Below are 19,317 nucleotides of genomic sequence, written 5' to 3' on the forward strand. Positions count from 1 at the left end.
AATGCTGAAAAATATATATACCAAAGTATGTATACCAATCATTACACTAAACGGAAATTAATGAAAATTCAGAATTGAGTAGAATCCGAAAAATAATGAAAGAAGTAAGTACATAATCTCCGGAATTAATGAAAGAAGCATTTACTTAGGGAAAGATAATACAAAAATTGACGATAGAAAAATAATTGAAGGAGAAACTGAAAATTACTTAGAGAATATTAATAAAAACTCAGAATTTATGAAAGCTTTCAATGGTTTGGGGCACTTGTTTGATTCGGGCCCCTGACTCATACTCGGTTTGGCCAACCAGTTAAGACACGTCACTAACCGATTTAAAATTCTAAAAGTAAACATACAATTGGGTCGCAAATAAAAAACTTTAAGAACCCCCGTATTACACCACGTGTAACTAACACCACCTATAGAAGGACATCTTTTTTCAAAAGGTGGTGTTAGTGAGGTGTAAAAGGCGCATTCACTAACGGTCTTGTCGATGGCACAGCCTCCACCGATTTTTTTGAATATTTTTTACGACCCCGTGCAACACATACTCAGTTTGTCGAAAGTCCCTTCAAATAACGGTAAATCTGTGTACTGATTAGAGTTTTGCACCCCCCCCCCCTTCATCTTCTTGATGTTGACTGAAATGCAAATTTAATATGCGAAAGCATTCACCTGCGTCACTCGCCGTAAAAACGGAGAATATTCCTCTCTCTCTCTCTCCTTTTAAGCTTTTGAGTCTATGTAATTCCATTTCAGTGTAACGTTATTCATTGAATTTCTTTCTGTGTGTATTTTTACAGGCTAGTAGTCATGCAGGCTCTGACAGAGGTTACATGGTAAGTTTTGTTTTCTTACTCTTCTTCTACTCCTCAAATACTACATATAATAAAACGCCTTTCTTTTCTTGAAACATTTCCCTTTTATGTTCCGACCCCCTTAAGTGACAAATTCAAAATGGAGAAACGGGAAGAAATATACTAAAGTGCTTTTTCCTTTATTTTCTCTCTGTTGTTTGGAAATTAAAAACAAGTTTTGTTGTTTTGTTTGTGCAAATAAGATTAACGGCTTTATCATGTTATGTCAAGATGAAATGGAAAAAAAAAACCGTTTAGAGAGAAAAGACATTTTTTCATGTCCTGGAATGTATTTAGCGTTATGATTTATTTCATGTTTTCATGAAAGCTGTTTTTTAATGAAATTATTTTTATTTTTTTCTTCTCATGTTAGTGTGACAGTGAAAGTGGAAATGAAAGGGGTTCAGAACCTGAATGTGATCTCTTCAGTAGCAAAAGTGATAGTGAGTATTTTTTTGTTACTTATAAATATTGTACAGTAAATATATATGTGCAGGAATGAGGGGGGGTGGGATATGAAACTTTTCGTAACAGGTGTGACTTTAACCTCTCTCCCCCCCCCCTTCCTAGTCGGTCTACCTGACCGTAACTGATCGTCGAGGTCTTTGTAACCGAGTGAAATTTTTCGGTGCTGACTGTTTTCGAACTTCGAGGCGCGTATGCTAGTCGTCCTCCTATTTAAAAAAGTCTCTCCACACACACGGCAAGCAGATCTTCAACATGAACTCACGCGACACGGAAATTTAGGCATGTCTCATCTTCACTTCAAAATATGGGAGACAGCTGGCGGCAAACACTGGAACACAAAACACGCTTAATTCTGGCAACATAACTACGTTGGAAGCACGCACACACTCAGAACACAACGTTCCCACATGTACCATTTCGTTAGGTATTCCAGAGAGAAATTTTTGCGAGGTGCGTGTATACGGTTAGGTAGTAATAGTGAAATTTGCTGTATCCTCTCAGCTTTTACAGAACAAATGTTTCGGTTCTCTTTCGCCGTGTTATTATGGCCCGATTCGAACTCGTGAAGCTGATTTCTAGAATTAGACACACGATGTTGCGTATCCATTTTTTTGCGTCAGTCAAAATTATGCTTGGAACAAAACAACGCGCAATCTAACCGAGCGATATCTGCGGCAATGTTCTTCTCTCAGCGGTGATTCATTTCGATTTAATCACATATGTTGCCTTAGATAATGTTGACATTCACATGTTGCAGGTGCTCTTAATCAGGCATAGTCAGGCATTATTTGACCATAATTTTGGACCTACATTTTTTTAGCTAAGACCCCACTTATAAAAGTTATATACGTGGTCGCATAAGTTCGTTTAGGCTCCCCCTGATGTTCATCAATCAACCTCTGCTCTACATTTTTGGGTCTGTTGGAAATTGTCAGATTAAAAGTGAAAGTGTGACGACAGCGATCACCCATTGTGAGATGGTGCTGTGCGTACCCACAAAAGCGATATTTCTCGTTGTTTAGAAAATTCTTATTTGAATGTGTTCAGTGCTTGAGTCTTATGATAATGATCGATTTTTTTTTTCCCTCTCTCACAGGTCAGTATATTGCCAAGAAGAATAATCCAGGTCATTCGAATAACTGCCGATCGCCACCAGTGTTGCCTCCTATACACCCGGTCCAAAATGGTACGCACCATCCGGAGCCTTCGACGGCCGTGGCGGCTGTCACGGCGAGTACTAGCCCAGCAAACACAGTGTCTGCTATGGTGGTCGGTTCGGCGAGTCCACGGGAGCCCCAGATCGGTAGCCCTGCTGTTCTTCCCATTGCCTGTTCGTCACCCGCTTCCCCCCCGGCGGGTATGGTACCGGCGTCACCGCCGCCATTCCTACAGAAAGGGCCTTCGCCGGCAACTATACCGCCGCCTAGCAAGGAGGACGCATCCGGCAGCAACAAGCTTATAAGCAATGGATACGAATTCGTCAACAAATTCCTTCACAAACGTGCGTCGCCTGTGTCTTCATGCAGGGATAGTGTGCCTGTACAGAATAAACCCGCGATAAACGTGTACGATTTTGTGTCTGACCATTCGGCTCCGTCGTCCCCGGACGGCGTCATTTTTCTGTCTTCGTCGAAATTTCACCATAAACCGATTCCTCCCGTTCCCACGGGGAACAAAGAAGTTGCTGTTGACAGCAAGGTCGGTGTCAGTAACGGCCATAGTATGGTCAGCGTGTGTTTGCCTTCTCCAGCACCACCACCGATGGCCTCTCCTGTCATGCAAAACAGTCATAAGAGTGCTCTCGACATGAGCATGAAATCAAGTGTTCCAATGAAGACTGAAGTATTAATGAACACTGTGCCACTACAAATGTCGAACAATGATCATAGACATTACGTGCCACCTCAGTCACAGCAGCAGCAGCCACCGCCGCAACAGCAGCAGCAGCAACAACAACAACAACAGCCCCCCTCGCAACAGCCCCCACCACAGCAGCTGCAACAGCAGCAGCAACCACAACATCAGTCTTCACAGTCAAGGTCTTCATCGTATAGCATTCTATATTCTACCTCACAACAACAACAACAACAACCCATCCGAAAAATCTCATCTCCCCGTATGTCCCCTCTGCCCGTTCCAATGTCGTCGCCCTCTCTGCAGCTTCCAGTGCTGTCTTCGGTATCCGCTTCTTTAAACCAACCAAATTCTGTGAATTCAGGACCAGCAGTGAGCACGAGGACTTTCATAACGACCACGTCGACGACAGTCAGTTCGTCAGTGTCTCGTGGGATGGTGGGACTGAGTTGTAGTCCTGTCGTGACGACATCTCACTCTAATACGCCTACGCCTATACCTCCGAGGGACACCCATAGCTCGCATAGCAATCACAGCAACAGCAGCTTGTCGAGCCTAAGTCAGCTAAGTACTCCTGTACATAAAGAACGAGAAGGTGCTTTGAGTAGAAGTCATAGTAACTCTAGTAATCACACACCATCTGTTAGTGCTACTTTAACAACCACAACTGCCTACACAGCTACTAGTAGTCTGGCGAGCTTAGTCTTTTCCAAGCCTCATAGTTGGGGAAGGTGAGTTCAATCGTAGACATGGCACATGCACCACTATGAATATTTACACATAAATTATCTCAAAGCAGAAAATGTCTACCTATGTTGAAACTGGCATGGCTCAATTAATACCAATTTTTTTAGGCGAATAAAATAAAATTTATACATGTCTATCTCTTTCAGCAGTTCCAGTGGTCCAACCCATACAACAGCTTCTTCACACGTCTCGCCATTACCATCTAGGTCATCTCCAGCTTCTAGCAACAGTCTACCATTACCACCTACGCTTCCTCCAGCGCATCATACGTCTCCCTTCAGCAGCCACCCTGGGCCGCCCCCACCACCTCTTCTACCTGTGGCTTCCCATCATGGCATTTTCGCACCAGGTTCGCTAACACCAACTATGCCTTTGGATGCGACAACTGGGCCATCACCTTATCGCGCTGAAAGTCTCTACCCACAACCCAGTGAGTGTACATTCTTCTTGATTCATTATTACTCCAGCAATTTTTAAGGCAATCCACGGTTAATCTCTCAGCAGTGTTGTGTCGGAAAACTCCAGTGGTCTGAGGAGAAAGCAATAGCAACCCTCAACGCGAATATGCAAATCAGAGTCCCATAAAATGCAGAGCGCACGATTAACAGCTCATTTCTGAATTTTACTGTTACTGGTACTTAAACCGGGATTACCCTATAAAAGTTTGAATCTTTCATAAAACTTTCAAACTTTTACAAACTTGAATATTTGGTTGCGTTTTTCAAGTTTTATAAAGGAACTTTTATAGTTTAATACGGCCTTAATGAGATTTTCATTGTGATGTTGGCATTGGTGGATAAAACGCTATTGGTGAATTTGTTTTTACCTCAGCCATGAATCGCCGGCTGTAGTTTTAAAAAACGTTTCGGACGTGGGTGGAGATACGTCAATGGGCATTGCTGCCCCCCCCCAGTGTCAATGGCTGAGCCGACTGATCTAATGTAAAAGCATATATATACGAATTGACATCCTCATGCCCCCACAGCTTTTCAAGTTTTATCTCAACCCGTGGTTTCAGACACAGAAGAGATTGAAAAAAAAAAGTTCAGGTCCACAGGTCCAATCTCTCTCGCTAGATTTGTAAAATTCGCCCTCTATCGGTAAAAATCTGAACCAAGTAATTTTTTTTGGTACCACCACCCACCCCTTCCCGGTTTTGTGAGAATAACTTTTTCGCAAACAGCACTTAAATATACCAATTCCTTCAGTTTTTCCTTCAATGAACTTTTAAACTGGGTGTCCCATAAATTTGTAAATTTATGGACATAAATTTACAAATTTATGGGACACCCTGTATTTTTTCTTTTTTTTCGTACCATATTTCTACTTGATATGATATGTGTTCTTTTCACTTGTTGAGGACATATAGCGTGATCTGATAAGTGACCACTGCCTTTATTACATTATCCAGGGAAGTTATTCTAATAAGGGGGAGGGGGGAGACACTAACACCCACTCTGTGGGAGAAATTTCAATTCTGGAAAGTTATAGTCCTAAAAGCGGGAATGTTCATTTATCAGTTACATGATGATTAAACAGGGCTGATTGTATTTCTAATATTGATTTTCTTCTAATATAAATATATTAATCTTTTAAATTTTTAGATCCAGATCTGTTGAGGCGGGAGCTAGACACAAGGTTTTTAGCCTCACAAGATCATTCCATACCTATTCCTCCACCACCATACATGCAAGCCGAAGTTCATCAACATCCTGGTCCTCACATGCACCAGCAAGGTCCTTTTATTGGTCCATCAGCGTTAGGTGGACCTCTGGTCACGCAACCAACTCCTCACCTGGTCAGTGCAACATTCTCTTAATTTAAAGATGTTCCACGCCTTTATTATGATGTGATTTAAAAAAAAATGTATTGATATAAAATGATTAATTTTGAAATTTCTATTTTTTCTTCCCAGTATGAAAAATATTCGAAGTTAGATTCTGCATTATATGGCCGGCCTTCAGTAAGTATTCTTCCAAACGTACTTCATATTTCTCATATACAGTCAAATCCTGTTATAACAAACTCCAAGGGGCCGAAGAAACCACTTTGTTATAAAGAAATTTTGTTCTAAGGGAATTTCAGATTTTTTGGACTTTATCATTCGTCCAAAATATTTCATTGTAGCGGAACTCGATTCTAATTAAAAAATAACTTATTCACATTCTATATAACAAAAGAATGAAGTTAAATTTCAAAAATAACTCAAACCAACTCAATATAATTAGGCATTAAATTTTTTGTGGAGAAGTTTCACTACCTTAACATATTTGTGGCAAATTATCTGTTTCCCCCCCCCCCCCACGTATTTTGGAAGCAGGGGAAACACAACAAAGTCCTGTCTAAAGTACACATGTGTGCAATGCTTGAAATAAATGCTTGAAAGATTTTGTATCCAAAAGCACATACAAATTCCATAGTCATGAGTAGGCTGGTAACTGACACATTTTGGAAATGAATATCCTGAAACCATGTATGTTTCTGGAAAATGTTTTAAACAAATGTTTCCTGTAAAGATAGCTATATCCACATCTTGAAAATTTGAGAAAGTCTAGTCTTTTTTCCATGGGATCCTGTAACATAACTACTGTTTGAATTTGAAATTCCAACTTGGTTCAATTTTTCAAAAAATGTTGAAAGAGTAGATGGAGATATGCCGTATTTTAATGCCATATATCATTTTCATTTACTCCAGCATCAACTTCAGAAATGATCTTAAGTTTTTCTTCAATCGAAAACTGTTTCCTTTCGAGGCCACTCGTTTTGAAACAATAAATATAAAACATTTCTATCGCATAGCACTTGCCTACCACAGATTTTATTTCTTACACACATGCCTTATTGGTTAAAATTTCTTCCCCATATGCCAGAGAAGAACAACCCTCTTTCCCCAACAGTTCAGCAAGTTAATTCTGTGGAACAGATTTTACGGGATCCTTTTTGGAGAATTCTGTACTCTTTTGATGATTTTCAGAAACTTGTTTTTGAATTCGTTATAACAGATTTTTCATTTCATAGTATCAGAATTCGCAATACATTGTTCCTATGTAAACTCAATTAAGGATTAGAAAAATTTTTGTTATAAGGGTATTTGTTAAAACATGATTCGACTGTAAATGACAATTATACTGAGCCTAAAGCTATTTTTTTCCTTATTTATTTCAATGATGAAACTTAGAGTGTGATTTATTTCAAAATTTTTTTCAACCTCCCAATTACAGATCGGCTTATCCAGTTTTCCAGTATCTCCTTTATTCGCATCTGGAGGAGGTGGATCGACACCTTTTGCTCCACCTGCACACCTTACTGCAATGCAGCCAAAGGTACTTGTAAGTTATCTTATTGGACACAATTTAAATTTCTTTCATGTTATCGAGAGATCTTATTTCTCCAAAGATATCAGATCAGAATGCAAGATTTTGTTCACTTATATATTTGTGATTGTGCAGATGCGATACTCTGTCCCAAGTAGAGTGGTGAAAGTTTCATGGTTTTGAAGCTTTTGCTTAAAGGAACGTATAAACACGGAGCGAAGTGATTATGGTAAGAAGATTCTGAGCCAAATACTCATGATTCACTGGAATTTTGGCTTTCAAACATTTTTTGTCCGCACAATTGCAGTAAACATCTTCGAAGGAGATAGCAGTGGGTGTCTATGCTTTTAGCTGTTCGTGGATGACTGCAGTTGCGGGAAAAATAAGTTTGCAAGTCAGAATTACTTTGAACCACAGCTTTTTGACTCAAAATTTTTTTTCCTTGATTCTGCTCATGAACACCTTTTCTCCTAAATTAATTGCATGATTATTATAGATAAATAAACACTTGACAATCTATATCCACCAACATATCCTAAAATCTCAGACAGAAAGAAGTTCAAGTAAATTTCCTAAATATTTTCATCTTAATATTTATATCTAACGTATAATTTATCCATTTTGAATACCTAAATGACAGTTTATAAAGTAAATTGTAAATGTAATGAATGCTACATTTTTAGTGCTAGGAAAATGTCTTTATACCAAATTATTTCACTGGATAATAGGAATTTTAATCTAATTAAGGCCTTGATAATCTGTATTATTTTTCATTTATGCTCAAAATATGCTCTGAGTAACAAAAAGTGTGGTAAATCTTTTTCTTACAAAATCCTCATAAATTGAAATTAAGCTTATCAAATTTTGTAGTGAGAGAAAGGGATGCACACACACAGCAGCAATAGGTGTGTGTGTTTAGATATATTTGATTCATACATGAATATATGAAAGGATGATGTCACTCTTAGCTATACACGAAGATTTTTAACAACTGACTGTTGCAAAGATAAGTTTTGGAAAGAGAGAAAATTCAACTGTCTTTGCGGGGAATCGAATCCACATCCTTTCATTGCAGTTACTTTCAGGCAGTTGAATTTTATCGCTTTCCGAAATTCATCTTTGCAACAGCCAGTTGTTAAAAACCTTCGTATATATGTATATACAGTCGCCCCCCCCCCGTATTCGCGGGTTTTTTTTTCTTTCATCGGAATTTTTTTTTTTTTTTTTTGCAACACAGAAATCGTCATTCATGGGCTTTGTTTACAAAATTTGAGTTGTGCATGTTTAGCATGACTCATTTTTTGATGGGTCGCTAATGACATTACTGTTCACTAGAGCCGTGGCAGCTCCCAAGAGAGAAACAGTCACCTCGGGTTAAATTAACCTTTGGCCACAATGTGCACTCCAGGACACAACCATTTCTACAGAGCCAACTGAAGAGACTATAAAAGACATTGTCACGTTAGCGAAACAAGTGGGTGGAGAAGGGTTCAATGATATAGATATGGTCGAACAGCTAATTAATAGCAATTCAGAGATATTGATCGAGGAGAAATTAATGCAGCTGACTGCTCCTGAAACTGAAGCTGTACCAGATGAAGAAGATCAAGATAAAGAAATTGTAGACAAGTTCACCATGAGCAACATAACGGAAGGGCTTCGCACGTTCAAATCAGCGATAGATTGTTTTTATATGACATAGATCCCTCTATAATACACTCTTCACATGTAGAAAAATTGGTAGAAGAAGCCTTGTCAACATACTCCAACATACAAGGATGACGTCACTCTCCGCTACCGGAAAGAGAATTTCTCTTTCCGAAATATATCTTCGCAACAGCCAGTTGTTAAAACCTTCGTATGGTAGCGGAGAGTGACGTCATCCTTGTATAAGTCACCATCTGGTGGCAGCGTTAGCAGTTGTGAACTTGGCCTGAGTCTGGTCCGGCCGTCCATGTACGGTCCCTTTCAGTTTACACGAGCTCCAAGGAAAGATTGAGAGATTTGGTGCCTCTGTAGTCTAGTGGTCTAGGGCGTTCACCCGGAAAGTGAAAGGACGTGGGTTCGATTCCCCGCAGGGGCAGTTGAATTTTCTCTCTTTCCGAAATATATCTTTGCAACAGCCAGTTGTTAAAACCTTCGTATACTCCAACTTGCTGTACTTGATGATATGAGGCAAACACGAATCACAATTTTCTTTCAGAAAACATCGTCAACAATCGCTGCACCCTCTTTTACATTCCCTTATACCTCTGCATTACCCTGCTCTTCTCATGCTGTTTAATAAACGAGATATTCAAGAAAAAAACAATGGTTTCGGTTATTCGTGGATTTCCCGTATTCGCGGTCACCCCCGGAACGTAACCCCCGCGAATACGGGGGGCCGACTGTAATCTATTTTCATATACGTAATTTATTCTGGTGCATGCATATTCAGATATTTTAATTAACGCAAGTCTTTGTTCTCTCTCATTGCAGATGAACTCAGTTCCAAAGACAAAAAGCCTGGTACGTACTTGTATTATTTTTCCTAGTCAATGATTGCAGTGTTCCCAGTGATTTAGGAAAATTGGGGGAAATGTTAAATATATGCCACCAGCCAGGAAAAAAAAACTGAAACTTGGAACACTTGGGTAGTCAAGATTCATAACTATATATTTCTTTCAAAACTTTTTTTTTTTGAAAGTTAGTGACAGTCAGGCAAATGATTGAGCAGTTTAGGTTGGGAACATTGTCATACACATATAGGAATGTTTTCTTTTTACCATGCTTACTTTAATTCCCATTTGTTCCATGCATGAATTCTTGTAGATAGTCACAAATCATTTAGGAGAGTTTTGAAATTCCCCATGAGCATAAACGTTGCATTTCAGTCTCAAGTTGTAACTAGTTTCACTGATAAATGCACCAACATTTTTAATTATAGTTATAAAAATACAGTATATATTGAAATCTGTGTGGTAGCATATGAAAGATATGACACACTGCACAAATTAATTGTGATCCATTGGTTATGTGATGGATTAGAGTTGAAGTGAATGGCAACATCTCTGAAATGTTCGCTGAAAAAAATTCAAGATACACTTATTTTTATCTGTAAAAACATAACATATTCGAGTAACGAAAACTAATATGTTTAATAATGAAACCTAAAACCTGCTCATTTAAAGCAAAATAAATACAACTTGTCTGACAATCAAGTAAAAAAAAATTCAACTATTGCTACTTTGGCCAGAAAAACCATGTGATCTGAATATCATTGAGAATGCTTTGCTGGTGTTAGCTTGGGATATGTACAGAAATAGCTTCCATTTTCTGACCTATGACAGTTGAAGAATGGCCATCCTAGAGAATCATGAAAATTGGTTGATACAAATATATTCAAAACTTGTATCTGTGCTCCATAGCAGAATACACCAAAAACTGTGAAGTAAATCCCAGACCAAACTGATTTTAAGGAAAGTAAAAGAACTCTTTGGTGTAGGGGAAAAACATTACAGTCGATGCTTGTTATAACTAACCCCCATTGTTCCACAGAAAACGAACATTATATTGGGAGGTCGTTTTATTGGAAGGAAAACATATAGCCCAGTCGTTATATGAAAACGTTTAGGACTTTTCCTACCAGTCGGTGTAATGGAATGGTTGCTATAACTTGGGGTCGTTATGTTATATGTAACGAGTGTAGATTGTATTATGGCAATTTTTACCTCAGAACATTTTTGCTAACTGAGGGCTCATTACAGAAGAATGCAAAACGTTCTTCTTTGGGGGTACCTGAGTTTAATTTTTTAAGAAAAGCTCACTGCAGTGCATAAGTTGCGGGGGAAGATATTGACACTAAGGAAGAAAATTTACCATGAATCGAAGTTGGTCACATATTTCATACTACTTAAGCATCACAAATGTAAAAAATTATAGGAAAACAGTGTTTTTGTTGGCTTGAGAAAGGCCGACATCTTCTGCACATAATCTAAATATGTATTCTGTTTTACATCTTGCTGTCGTGAATTACTGTTCTGTTCAAATAGGAGTTTTCTGTTTTTTTAACTATAGCACAGTGTATTAATGATCTCTCCTGTCAAACTTTCAGAAGCCTGGCAGATGGTGTGCCATGCATGTTCGGATCGCATGGGAAATATACAACCATCAGCAGAAACAGAAGAGAGCCGAAGCCCATAAGGCTGGAATGGCGCTGGCTGCCTCCAAGCCACCCCCTGATGCCTTGCATCCCACAAACCACTTGTTTTCATTACCCCGGCAGCATGAACTGCCATTCTCCAGCTCTATTCTGGGTGCCGCAGGTATTTTGATTTTTTTCCGCACAACTATTCAATTTGGTGAAATTATTTTTCATTGCATTTTTTTCTGCCTGTGGTCTTACAAAAAATATTATTTAGCACCACCAGTTTCATTAGCACAACTTGGTACCATTAATGTGAATACAATTCCCTCTCTTATTGCAGCTTCAGCACATCCTAGAGCTCCGTTTGAAGCTGCTTCACATCATTCCACATTCTTAAATCCTACACCTGCACATTTAGGTAAGATAATTAGTGGTAATTATTATTCGTGAGTGAATTTCTAAATGATTATCAAGCTCTACTCATATTGTTTGAAAAAACTTCAACAACTTTATTTCAATAAATAATTGAATATTCGTTTCACAGGGATTATACTATACCCATTATGACAAAATATACTGAATTTTTTATTTTACAATAATTAACCGACTGACTTCCATCTGCATAATGGAAATTCTTGATGATAAAAATGTTTAAAAAATAATAATTTTTTTCCTTTGTTTCTTATAATTGTGTAGGACCCTTCTCTCGCCCAGGCTATCCGGGTTTCGGTGCTCCTGGTCCTGGTTTCAGTGGACTTGGTCCATTAGGTATGTTCCGATCATTCAACATACAGGGTAGGCTAAATTTCCATGACACATTTTGAAAATCGATATAAAATCTATATAAAAAAAAATAGATGGCGCCGTACCGTCAGCGTTTTATTACTGTTTTATTTTAATATTTTCATTTGCATCATGAATATAATCAATACCATTCCACTTACATGTTAGTAAATGTTTAGTGATGTTTAGATGTGGTGTGAGAGTGAAAAAAAGGAGTGTACACATACACACACATTGAAATATGGTAGTGAATAGATATAAAATAAAATGTAAATGCATATATGTAAAGGCATAAAAATTTACCTCCCAAACCTTTTTTTTTGTTCACTGCTCTATCACATCCGTATCACTATTACAATATTTGAAAAAAAAAATTAAAAAAATTGACGACATGTTTATCATTTATTATAATGTAGAACTTGTGATTCCAGGACTACCTCCAGGATCTGCAGCAGCAGTTTTGGGAGCTGAGCTGAGAGGTGCCGTCTTATCCCAAGACCCTTGGGCACAGCGTTCAGCCTTGTCTTTTGCTGCTGGCAACTCACCTTGGGGCGGACTCAAGGAAGAGGCAGAAAGAGACAGGTTGCAGCAAGAACAAAGGAAAAGGGAGGAAGAAAGGAAAAGAGCTGAACAAGAAAGAAGAGAGAAAGAGGAAAGGTAAGAAAGATAACATAGAACAAATTAAACATTTATTACACATGATGAATATAGAAGGGTTCGTTAATAGCTGCAACTGTTTATTCAATAGACATACATAATTGTAAGTTATACAAGAAAGTGGTTCTTAGCATTATGTAAGGAATATTGCCCATCATGCAGGAGTCATTCGATGATAGCACTGCCTAAAGAATATCTGCAACAGTTCCAAAGTAAAAGCCACAAAGTGGTATCTTCTCATCTTAGTGAAGTTATAGTGAAGTAAGCTTGGGAGTGCTTCAAATACCTATTCTAAATGTGAAATTCTAACTAAGGAATCTGAAGAGTATGGTAGGGCACTTCTCAACAATTCAATGAAACAGTCAGAGCTTGTACACTACTTTATACACTTGAGCATTCTTGTGTCTTAGTGAAGGCTTTGGCCATTCTTGCAACTTTTTTATAAGATTATGCCATTTCTCCCACGATTCTGTTGTGTTCTTTGCTGACGTTGTTGCACTGTAAGAAGTAAAATTCAATTTGTATCTAGTTTTGCTGATTCTGTTTGAAAGGGAAAAAAACTGCATTATTTAAGACAGCCTGCTCACAATAGTCCCTGTTCTTGCCATGCACAAGTCTATTTACTCTCTGGAGCAGGGTACATACGTAACAAACCTGTGGTGTGGATGAAATTGTTTTGTACATCATCTTTACATTAATGTTATCAATAGTAAGAAGCAAATATTTGTAATAAAATAATTCTTCCATTTATCTTTTCAAATATTTTTGGTGACTTAAGGTGTGGCCAGCTGAATTCGTTTTTCTGCGGTTTTCTGAATTCAAGGCCTGAATGGGAGCCAGTTCTGCCATTTGAAAAAGTCTCTCCACAGACACAGAGAGCAGGCAGCCCTACAACACGATACTGGCATAACATGAAAATTCAAGGATTTACCATCTTTACTTCAAAATATGGAACACAGATGACAGCACTAGCAAGTATATGAAACAAGCGGAACAAATCGGGCAACATACATATGTTAGGGCCCATGCATATAAATACACTCACGCACCACGTTCCGACTTGCATTGATTCGTTAAAAATTCCGCAGAGGAATGTGTCCAAGGTGCATGTTCAGTTGTAGTAGTATTGACTTTAGGTACATTTAGACTACGCTTAAAATGTAATTTTGCACGAAAATGCTTTTTTATGTATATTCTCACTTTTTATGAAATTCTCATTCCTTGTGATTCTCAAACAGGCCTTGCTTTGTTTATACGACACATAAAAATGAAGTTAGGCCCACTTTAGTGTTGTATTGTTGTATCTGGTAATCTGTAAACAAAAATTTTGAATATATAATTTTGAATTTTGTATCCTGGAAATTCAGAGGGCGATTGGTCAAATCGTGTAAAACTTTGGGCTGGGGGAGGGGGGGGGAAGAGAGAAAGGCACAAATGTTCATGCCAATGAAGAAATAAAGAAATGTTTCCGAGTAAAAAAAAAAATCCCTAAAAAATAATAATTCCGGAAACCTGAAAGTAGAACAAAAGGGAAAATTTTCTAAAACGTAGGAGGACGCTTGCAATGAATCAAAAAAAGGACATGTCCTCCTAAAGGAGGACGTCTCCCCTTTTTTGGGGGATCTTTCTGACATGAGACGAAGAAAGTGCTCATCAAAGCAATATTTTCTAGTTGACTTTTCGTTTTGTTTTTCTACTGTTTTTAGGCTTATTTGGAGGGATTTGGCAACTAAAACGATATGTTGTTTCAGGGAACGCAGAGAAGCAGAACGTCGTGAACAGGAAAGACGAGAAGCGGAACGAAGAGAACAGGAAAGAAAGGAACAAGAGAGGAAAGAAAAGGAAAGACGGGAACAGGAGAGGAGAGAAATGGAGAGGCGTGAAATGGAAAGGAGAGAACAGGAAAGACGCGAACAAGAAAGACGGGCCGAGCAGGAAAGACAAAAAGAAAGGTCAGTCCCGTTAATTTTCCATAAGCAAAATATACTGTATTGATGTAGGGCTTTGTTTTAGAGAAACTTATTTTCCACACAATGCCTTCGACTCATGTCTTGCGTTTGATGCTTTCAGAGACAGGGAACTGCGCCTACATCACCAGCTTCAAAAGTCCTCCATCGTGATGAACGGTGACCTACGAGATCACCATCACCTCCACCATCATCATCACCCTCACCTAGCGAGAGAGTGGGCCCGAGAAGCCCGGGAGCATCCCCGATCGCCGATTCAACAGCTCGCCCAAGCGAAGTACGAGAGCAGCATGGAGAGGCACCACCATCTGTACAACGCCCGTCTTGCCGAAGTCAAAGTGAAGCAGGAACGGAAAGACGACGAACCCCCGCCACCGAGAACAGTTCGGACTTCCGCGAACAGCATTCCAGGCATGGGTCACCCAGAGGACGCGAGAAGTCGGAAGCGGCCCGGCAGCATACCCCAGATGGAGCCAGAGGACCTAGTGCACGGTTCGAGAAACCTCGCCCACGGCGCGATGCCCATCGGCCTGAGCTCGCTGGATCCATCTAGAGCGGCGGTCGGGCACCACGGCCTTGTGCAATCACCCGCTAAGGAGCCCACCATGGCTCACTCCCAGACGTCTCCGCTCTGGGGTCCCCTGACGCCGTCTCCGACGGTTGGCGCGCTGTCCGGGGCCGGCGTGGACCCGTACAGCCGGACGAGGGAGATCCTCCAGGGTCGGGTCCCGCCGCCCGACACCGACAGGAGATTCGACCACCTGGCAACTGTGATGTCACCCAGAGACCACTGCCCGCCCGGGGCGGACCTATCGAGACAGCTCTCGAACGCCATGGACTTGGAGAGGCAGTTCCTCGACCGGGAGCACGCGGCCGCCGTGGCCGCCTACAATGACCGGGTCAAACTGCTGCCGCCGCCCCTGAGGGCCAACGAATCTCCCTACATGACTCCCCCGACGTTGCCGCCGGCGTCGGCCTCCAGCTTCTTCTCGCCTCCGGTCAGTCCCTACCTGTGCAACCCCGGCCGGTCGAAGGCCAACGTGCCGCCGTCGGTCATCAACGGACTTCCTCCGCCACTGATCCCCTGCACGTTCCCTGTACAGAACCACGCGGGATTCTCTGCTAACAGGACATCGTCTCCAATAGCGCACAAGTTGGCCGCCGTGTCCGCATCCAGCGTGTTGAACTTACACGATCCTTACTTCCAGAAGGAGCGGCGCGAAGTCAACGGTCATCCTTCGGACCTGGAGGGTCATCTACGGTTATGACAGATGTAAATGAGGAAGAAAAAAAAAAACAAACAAACAAAAAGGGGTTACGGGAATAACAATAAATTAATGAAATTACTCTTTTTTTTTTTTTTCTTCTTCTAAATAATGTGAATCGAGAAGAAAAACCAGAGAGAAATCGAAGAGAATCCAAGAAGAAAAATGACTGGAATTCCACAGAAATGTCAAGAAAGGAAAAGCAACAATGATAGAAAGGATAAAAAAGGGTTGTACACATTTTTCCCCCCACGAGTTGAATAGTAAGGACACAACGTAAAAGCTGTGAAGACGAAGACAAAGTGCTGATTAAATAGACAATAATTACGTCTCGGTTAATACGAAAATGAAACATTTAAGGGAAAAAGAAAATTACAAAAATGGCGGAAACACACAAAAAACAAAAAAAAAACAACAAAAAAAAAACTTGTTCCAGAGGTTTTATTAGAAGAACATAATTTATATTTTGGTGTTACGTTTGTTTATGTGATATGCTTCAGCTGCAAAAAAAACCTACAGGTTTCATGTTTTATTGAAACGAAAAAAAACAAACAAAATAGGCTTTCTTGTTTGCGAATCGGTTTTTTCGTTCTCTTTTTTTTTGTTTTGTTTGTAGAACAAGCATGAAAAAAGATGAGGATTTTTGTCAGCTGTTTCTCACCTTCATTTGTAAAACAAGCACGCTGTTTTTATTTAAGTAAATCTTAACTATGTATAAAAATATCTCTTGTCGTCTTCTCTCTCTCTATTTTGTTGTGTGGTGTATGTTTTATTTTCGAGAATGATTAGTGAAACGTTTATAGAGGCGACCTTGATAGCCGGGGAAAAGAAAATTAATATTCAATTTTCAGGTCCGAAATCATCTTTAGGGAGGGCGCGGTAGCCCAGGTCGATTTTTTTTTTTTTTTTTCTTCACTGCTGACCACCGAAACATGAAACTCAATAAGAAATATATATCGAAGCCGCATTTATTGTAATATAATGGGTGAGGAAGTGAGTGAAATGTGATTGAAATTTCATTGAAATTGATCCGTTTTCTGTCACCAATACACGATGAAAATTTTTCTTATGCAATTACAGTGACTAACAGTAAATTGATAGCAAAAACTAAATCACTAATAATCAAAAGTAACTATTCGGGGCCTGATTTCTACATGCGCAAAAAAAGGAATTTGTGCAGTTTTACCACGATCCCCAGTTCCCATATAAACAACATATACAGGGTGATCCAAAAGTTAGTTAACATTTCAAAGTTCAATAGTTCACTGAATATTGCACGTAGAAGGATAAAAAGTGACACACGTGAGAAAACAACATGTGGTTAATTGAAACCTCAAAAATGTACAAAAATGGCCAACAGATGACGCTTCATCTTTTAACAAAAGATAGAATCAGTATAACAATGCATCTGTTAGCAAAGATGATTAAAATATTGACTGGAGACAGATTAAAAAAATCTTTCCAGCGCCATCCGTTGGCCATTCTTGAAGATATTTTTTTAAGGTTTCCAGCACACGTGTATCAATTTTTACGTACATTATTCTATATATTTTATTGAACTTTCGCAAATGCGAACTGACTTTTGAATCACCCTGTATATTCGCCGACAAAGCCAAACAACTTTGACCCTCTAGAAGTGGAGGCTCACCAATACTTGCTATGCCCTGCTTTACGGAATTGATGTTATGTTTGTACCATGCATCAGCTGACATGCTGCTTCAATGCGTTGCAAAAATTAATTTGATGTAGACGCGTGGATGGTCTGGAGTATGTCAGTTGTTAATCGATAAGCTGTAGATAGGGAATGGACCAATGAGAAAGACGTGGTTGCAAAATTCCTTGTCTTTCTCGTTTACAAGGATTTTCAGGGGTTTCCAACGTAAAAGCTCTGGCGGAACCCTCAATGGTTATAAAGCAGTTCCGCGGAACCCTTGATGATTACGAAGTAGTTCCGCGGAACCCTTGATGGTTATAAGGCTGTCCAACAGAACTCAAACTAAATTTGAATATTTCTCTAATCGACGTGGTCTCCCTGCGATGTCCCTCATTTCTAGGCATGGATTTATTCCGTGGAACCCTAGATTTCCGCAGGACACCAGTAGAAAAAATCTATGTCTTCAACTTTTTTCCAGACACGAGCACACTGCCTGTACTCATCATCAAAAGAAGAGCAGCATCCTTATGGCAAGTTTGCAAGTTTAACATGCGAATGCATGAAATGACGATGATTTCAATGCTTGAAAGCAATTCGAGCACGGAATCAGACCCGAGCATCGAGAACTCAGGGTACTTCAGGGAGCACCATGGTGCTCGCGAGCAACGGGTTGAAGATGCCTGTCATGAGGGTTGAGGATATAAGAACCGGATTCCCGATGAGGACGAGAAGGTAAGGCAACCCCTGGTGGACAATCTTTCGGAAACTGACCGCAGGAAAGAAATCCTGCTGGAGTTGTTAGAAGTTCGGTTCTCTTGCATTAGCGATTCCATCCTAGAATGAATGTGGTTTCTTCCCGCCGAGCAAGCAACCGATTTCTGGGAAGGATAATTTCCATAAGCTACAGAAACGTGCTCATATGCGGTGGTTGTATTCTTCAAGGAAACAAAAATTTGAGTTTTCTTTACAACATGGGTGAACGAATTGTTGGGAATGTGGGCCGCAATTTCACCCACTTTGGTAAGCCATACACGAACTTAATAACTTCTTCGTGCATCAAATATAGAACTATAAATATAATCAATTCAAACACATCAGTTTCAATTGGGCCGGGGTTCATTGTTAAATATTTTTTAATCAATCATTGATTTTCAATAGAATTAAGCTTCACGTACATTGTACTGTATTTAAGATGCAGTACTTTGTTTCAAGGGGCAAATTTTTCTGCACCCATATGCAGATAGGATGAGAAATACACAATACAGCTGAGCCTAAAAGTCACTCCCTGTTTCCTTTAACAAAAAATATTCAGGGTGCAGGAACCGTTTCGTATTTACGGGGAGGCTTAGCTATCTCCCATGGCGCCAAATTTAAGGAATTTCCAAGAAAAATTAGTGGGATAGGAGAAGAGCCACAAAATTTGTATAGCCCTATTCACCTATGCCGAGAAAGTACAGAACTAGGTTAGTGAGTGACCGAAAGAATTACCTAGAGAGTTTTCAAGCACGTGGGTGATCAAAAGAGTGAGTTGAAAACCAAGAAAAGTTGCAGGTACGTGAATGACCAAAAGACTGGCCTAGAGAGTGTCAAAGCATATGTATTACCGAAAGTGATCTAGATCATCA

At 39.7% G+C, this 19,317-nt stretch overlaps 1 protein-coding gene and 1 non-coding gene across 9 annotated transcripts in view; both read left to right on the top strand.

Moving 5' to 3' along the window:
• The window catches only part of LOC149089997 (uncharacterized), a 247,448-nt gene extending 231,279 nt beyond the window's left edge, over positions 1–16,169 (top strand). Inside the window, exons 4-17 of one of the 8 annotated variants that reach the window (XM_089231825.1) lie at positions 804–839; positions 1,231–1,300; positions 2,422–3,910; positions 4,073–4,356; positions 5,531–5,724; positions 5,842–5,889; positions 7,148–7,249; positions 9,719–9,748; positions 11,334–11,544; positions 11,707–11,784; positions 12,063–12,134; positions 12,581–12,806; positions 14,513–14,758; positions 14,877–16,169. In XM_089231825.1, the coding sequence (XP_089087951.1) occupies positions 804–839; positions 1,231–1,300; positions 2,422–3,910; positions 4,073–4,356; positions 5,531–5,724; positions 5,842–5,889; positions 7,148–7,249; positions 9,719–9,748; positions 11,334–11,544; positions 11,707–11,784; positions 12,063–12,134; positions 12,581–12,806; positions 14,513–14,758; positions 14,877–16,041 (4,251 nt within the window). In that variant the 3' untranslated portion in view covers positions 16,042–16,169. Of the gene's footprint in view, positions 1–803; positions 840–1,230; positions 1,301–2,421; positions 3,911–4,072; positions 4,357–5,530; positions 5,725–5,841; positions 5,890–7,147; positions 7,256–9,718; positions 9,749–11,333; positions 11,545–11,706; positions 11,785–12,062; positions 12,162–12,580; positions 12,807–14,512; positions 14,759–14,876 lie in introns of all 8 variants that reach the window. The other 7 variants (XM_089231845.1, XM_089231839.1, XM_089231805.1 and 4 more) reach the window with 7 other exon arrangements.
• Positions 9,250–9,323, top strand: TRNAS-GGA (transfer RNA serine (anticodon GGA)). The gene has a single exon. It is a non-coding gene; the product is annotated as a tRNA-Ser (tRNA).
• Positions 16,170–19,317: the final 3,148 nt, after the last annotated feature.

The sequence above is a fragment of the Pholcus phalangioides genome, unplaced genomic scaffold, assembly GCF_987345545.1.
Source record: "Pholcus phalangioides strain wild (caught in Gottingen) unplaced genomic scaffold, Ppha-v1.0 ptg000001l_1, whole genome shotgun sequence".
Taxonomy (NCBI): Eukaryota; Metazoa; Arthropoda; class Arachnida; order Araneae; family Pholcidae; genus Pholcus; species Pholcus phalangioides.